General features: G+C 44.1%; 1 protein-coding gene across 6 annotated transcripts in view; it reads left to right on the top strand.

Moving 5' to 3' along the window:
- The window catches only part of App (amyloid beta precursor protein), a 227,419-nt gene extending 222,865 nt beyond the window's left edge, over nucleotides 1–4,554 (top strand). For all 6 annotated transcript variants that reach the window (XM_052158106.1, XM_052158111.1, XM_052158108.1 and 3 more), the window contains one exon: nucleotides 3,549–4,554. In XM_052158106.1, coding sequence (XP_052014066.1) covers nucleotides 3,549–3,650 — 102 coding nt within the window. In that variant the 3' untranslated portion in view covers nucleotides 3,651–4,554. The remainder of the gene's footprint in view (nucleotides 1–3,548) is intronic.
- Nucleotides 4,555–6,000: the final 1,446 nt, after the last annotated feature.

Raw genomic sequence — 6,000 nt, forward strand, 5'->3', positions numbered from 1 at the left:
CCAAAGGAACCATGCACGTGGAAATGGCACAATTCCCAGCGCGGCTTCATTTCCTTCATGAATGAGTAGATCTGCATTAGTGAGAACAAAAAGGGGCAATGAATTTCCTGAGTGTTCCTCGTCACTCAAGGCCACATCTTTGTGTTTTCCCATCACCTGGGCGTGACGGGAGCATGGCATGTGTCTCCTGAGCATTTCTTGTCCTCACAATGAAAGACTCCCATGGGTCACAAAGATAGCAAGCCTACAAAAACTGTGGAGTGAAACGTGGACATTCAAAGAAGCCTAGTGGTATTTATTATTATTATTATTAATTATTACAGTAGACAGCCATCAGAAATGAGTGCTTGGTTTGGGTTTTAAAAAAGAAAATAAGAAGTAAATATTAACTTAATGATTTGCTTCACATGGTGCCAAAGTTCCATTCTGCCAGGAAATTTTCCTATTTTAGTACCTGGTATCATGGCCCTTGGGAATATTGCCTCCTGAACATGCCCACAATTTCATTCAGTTACTAGTGGCACACAGTGGTCATAGAGGGATTGGCACAGTCCTCCAGTTAGCTTTGAGGGCCCTTGCCACGAGGAAGGTTCACCCTTGTGCTTTGTTGAGCTGGAGGTTTCTCCCCAGACATGAATATTCACTTCCAGAATTCAAGAGCATTGGGGATTAAAAGATGCCATTTGGACCTTTCTCCTCGGGTGCCTTTAAAAGCGCTCTCTTCAGAAGCCCAGAGCCCTGTGGACACTGAGGGCTAAGCTGCCCCCGTGGCTGGAGTCCTGAACCCTTCTGCTTCCCAGCAGCAAAGGGCATCAAGGATTAGAATGTAAACCAAAACAAGACAGGGAATTGAGATGCCCGGACTGAGCCAACTCTCTGAGCCCTGGGTCTCTGGTGGGGCTCCATTGAGTATATATTATAAAACAGAAAACTAAATAACAATGCTAAACAAGCAGGTGTTCTGCTGTTCATGGAAAATGCAGGTGACTGTTGACAGGCAGTTGCTGCCCCGCCTCGAGGTACAGACTCTAACACGCAGCTGTATATATTGTTCTATACACTAAGAAACGGCAGCTTCGTGCTTGATCTCCAAAGCAAGTTTATTTTTCTTTAATTCTGTTATTTGACATTTTAGTTATGGGGTCATAGAGAATAGAAAAAATGGCCAGGTTCAAGTGGCAAAGGATTGCAGTGCTGTCCCTAGCAAGCGGAAGAGGAGGGTGACTGAATGCTCTCCCGCTTTGGGAGTTAATCTGTAGAGAGAAGGCCTTTTAGCTTGCAAGCCTGTGGCCAATTACACAATTGCCAATTAAATCGAGGTGACCTCATTTGTTGACAGCGGAGCAGATCACAGCAAACTGGAGGAGATGGGGAAAACAACACCTGTGTGTTTCTCCCAAAGGGCAGTGAGGCTGAGCAGCCATGTGAGCAGTGTTCTCTGCATGCGAGCTCCTAAGGAGGGCTTGACCTAAGAGGAAACCCCCAGGCCATCACTGGAATAACCTGGAGACTGGGTTATTACTCTCACAGGAGGGAAGAGGAGAGGAGTCAGGGCCATGGAGCAGAAGGAACTGTCCCGAGGGAAAGACAGCTCCTGTTTTCACTGCATTTTGACTCTGTCATGAAGTCTGTCTCGTGCCCAGCCTAAAAAAAGAGTCACTGGTTCTGGGAAGTGGGGTCATTCACAATGGCCACGAAGGAACTTATCTCTACAAGGCTCTCCATCTGAATTACTATTTAGGTGGAACCAGTCGTGATCTGTGGGTATCATATGTCTATGTGTATCATGTGATCTATGTGTATCATATCACGTGGCTGCCCATCACCCGGTAGGTAGCTCAAGACTGACATCATATGCTCTCTGGCTTTTTTTTCCCCCTTAGTTGGTTTTAGCCACCATTGCAGCAAGACAGTCATGCAGGGTCTGAACTGTGCCACACCGGCAGCAGACGGGGTGGGGGCAGGGGACAGAGAGAGACAGAGAGAGAGCTGGGAAATTGTCAGATATCACCTGACACGGGAAATGGAGCCCTCTGGAAAATGAGGCTGCTCAGTTCAGTCCTGGACAGCATGAGAACTGTCCCTCTGAAAACAAACCCGTAGAATATAACACCTTAACTTTCCTGTGGAGAGCATGCTTTATTCTGTGTGGTCTTACAGGGGCTGAGCTCTTAGGAGTTCAGCAGACTTAAGCAAGCACCTCCTCTTCTCCTCACTGGGAGAGCTAATACAAATACAGAAACAAGAAAAGCCATTAGCTACCGTAAAGAGATGAGCAGCCCTCTCGCTCTGCAGTCTAACGCCTGCGCGCTTCTTCGTGACAATGGCTGAGGCAGAGCATGTGTGTCACACTGACCTGATCTTACAGCTGAAGCCTGCTGCAGAGCTCTGGCCTGGTGCATGTAAGGCCTGAATTCAACCCCTAGCCCTACAAATCCTATATGTGTAGGATGGATGGGATAGATAGATAGACAGACAGACAGACAGACAGATAGATAGATAGATAGATAGACAGACAGATAGATTGATAGATAGATAGACAGACAGACAGACAGACAGATAAATAGTGTGTTATGTATAATTAGGACAGTGTGTCTATATAGTTTCCCTTTTTGTGTCAAATAATACCATATTATATATGGGTGGGTATCATATGTCTATGTGTATCATATGTCAAGTGATATCTGACAATTTCCCAGCTCTCTCTCTGTCTCTCTCTGTCCCCTGCCCCCACCCCATCTGCTGCCCGTGTGGCACAGTTCAGACCCTGCATGATTGTCTTGCTGCAATGGTGGCTAAAACCAATGAAGGGGGAAAAAAGCCAGAGAGCATATGACGTCAGTATTGAGCTACCTACCGGGTGATGGGCAGGCATGTGATATGATACACATAGATATATGATACCCACATATCATATGCCACACCATGTATATGCATATATATGCACTTATATAACATATATATGTTACCTTTATTTATACCCCTTTTATATATGTTTGTGTGTGTGTGTTACCTTTATTTAATAGGCTTTCAGAACTCTCATTAACATTTCTACAGAGATAAAAATACCTCGGAATGGCAGTAGATACCTGGGGCCCCAGAACGCTGAGTGTTGTGTTCTGCCCAGATCTTAGTGCCCATCACAGTGCGGCTTTGTGAGATGTTCTTTCTAGCTCACCATCCCACATCTTCAGGGCTGGAAGCCAGTGGGCCCGGTGCAGACCTGAGTACTCGCCTCAAGATTTTCAGCACCACCTAGTGGCCAGATGCAGCATCGGCGTAAGCCATTGGCTCAGCCACGAGGTGTCAGAAGTTGGAGCTAAAGCTGATAATCAATCATGGTTGTTATTTATGCACTTTCGGGCCCAAAATAAATAAATAAATAAATAAATAAATAAATAAATAAATAAATAAATAAATAAATAAATAAATAAATAAATAAATAAATAAAAGGACTACACACCATGTCCTGTCACTGCCTACAAGTACCGTGCTCCCTTAAAATCCTCGGTGTGTTTTAAACCGGAGTCTCTGTACCTGCTTTCTAGGTTGACGCCGCTGTGACCCCAGAGGAGCGCCACCTCTCCAAGATGCAGCAAAATGGATATGAGAATCCAACTTACAAGTTCTTTGAGCAGATGCAGAACTAAACTCCCCCCTGCCCCAGCAGCGGCCTCTGAACTTGGACAGCGAAACCATTGCTTCACTACCCGTCGGTGTTCATTTATAAAATAACGTGGAAAGAAACAAACCCGTCTGTTTATTTACTCATCCTCGGCTTTTGACAGCTGTGCTGTAACACAAGTAGATGCCTGAACTTGAATTAATATACAAATCAGTAATGTATTCTCTCTTTCTCTCTTTACATTCTGGTCTCTACACTACATGATTAATGGGTTTTGTGTACTGTAAAAAAAAGAAAAAAGAAAAGAAAATTTAGCTGTATCAAACTAGTGCATGAATAGACTCTCTCCTGATTATTTATCACATACATAACCCCTTAGCCCGTTGTATATTATTCTTGTGGTTTGTGGCCCGAAAAACTCCTACTTGAAATATGCTTAAAAAAAAAAATCGATGGGGGATGCTTCGTGTGAACGTGGGCGTTTAGCTGCTTCTCCTCTCTAAGTATTCTTTTCCTGATCACTATGCATTTTGAACATTTTTTTAAGTATTCCAAATGATTTAGAAAATTCCTTTTCCATGATTGCATCTTACTGTACAGATTGCTGCTTCTGCTCTCTTTGTGATATAGGAATAAGAGGATACACATTGATTTCTTTGTGCCTGTTTTATGTGCACACATTAGGCATTGAGAATCTGAACTTTTTTTTTTGTCCATGTATCTTTGGATCTTTGATAAAAAATAAAATAAAATAAATATCCCTGTTCATCGTAAGCACTTTTACGGGTGGGGGGAGGGAGTGTTCTGCTGGTCTCCAATTACCAAGAATTCTCCAAAAATAATTTTCTGCAGGATGATTGTACAGAAATCAATGCTTATGCCATGATAGCTTTCTACACTGTATTACATAAATAAATTAAATAAAATAACTCCAGGCAAGACGTTTCTTTGAAGGGTGATTGTGAACGTTGTGTGGGAGGGGGAAAGGCAGGATCCTTGCATTTATCAATCTAAGGTGCTTCACTTAACAAAACGTACAGAAAATGAAAACGAGGAGGAGAACGAGAGGGAGTCCCGAGACAACCCCTTGAGGCATTCTACGATGTGTGTAAAATTGTGTTTTCATAGGAATACCTTATACTGGCATGATTCTAAGGTAAGAGTTTATTATTTAGTCATCTAGACTAATGAGAGCACCTCTCATCTGGTCGCTCACACCTAACCTGTGAGTCTGAAGAGGAAATTGTGGGAACACAGCTCTTGGTGCTGGTCAAAGGTTCCATACGTCTAATTGATGAGTTTATTGTTTCTAAAAGGCTGTGCTGCCCTGTTTTGGTCCTTCTGTTCTGTCTCAGTCAGGGTTTCTACTCCTGCACAAAACATCATGACCAAGAAGCAAGTTGGGGAAGAAAGGGTTTATTCAGCTTACACTTCCACATTGCTGTTCATCACCAAAGGAACTCAGGACCGGAACTCAAGCAGGTCAGGAAGCAGGAGCTGATGCAGAGGCCATGGAGGGATGTTTCTTACTGGCTTGCTTCCCCTGGCTTGTTCAGTTTGCTTTCTTACAGAACCCAAAACTACCAGCCCAGGGGTGGCACCACCCACAAGAGGCCCTCCCCACTTGATCACTAATTGAGAAAATGCCTTACACTGGGTCTCATGGAGGCATTTCCTCAAGGGAGGCTCCTTTCTCTGTGATAACTCCAGCCTGTGTCAAGTTGACACACAAAACCAGCCAGTACATGTTCCAAAGGTGAAAGACAAAAACCAAAACAAGCAAACAAAAGCAAGAGAAAAACTGTAGTTTTGTTTTGTTTTGCTTTGCTTTCAAGCGAGGATCTCAAGTAGCCCAATCTAACCTCTAACTCATGTAGCCAGAGATGGCCTTACGCTCCTGACTGTCCTGCCTCCACCTTGCAAATATCAGGACTGCAGCATTGGCCATCATGCCCTGTGTTTGGGGTTCTGAGACTTGACTCCAGGGCTCCTTATATGCTAGGTAAGTTCTCTACCAAGTGAGCTACATCCTCAGGCCCTGGAAATGACAGGCAAAGCAGCTGGTAGTCCGAAGCAAGGTCTGGACCTGGGCACTCCCCACACTTTGTGGGGAGTCACTCTTATTTGTGGGGATATGAACATTCTAGAATAGTTAACCACATCTACCTAATCCTAACCAGAAATGTATGATGCCTCACACACCTGTGACTCCAGTACTTGAGAGGGAGGCAAGCCACCAGGCCTGCCTGGAGAACAGGGTGAGATCCTGTCTCAAAAAGTAAGAAACAAAAGTGTTTCAGGAAAACGTTCTCCAACACTAGAAGGACAACCAAGTGTCCAAATCCTGCCAAACATCTCTTATGAAAGCAAGTTTG

The sequence above is a fragment of the Apodemus sylvaticus genome, chromosome 15, assembly GCF_947179515.1.
Source record: "Apodemus sylvaticus chromosome 15, mApoSyl1.1, whole genome shotgun sequence".
Taxonomy (NCBI): domain Eukaryota; kingdom Metazoa; phylum Chordata; class Mammalia; order Rodentia; family Muridae; genus Apodemus; species Apodemus sylvaticus.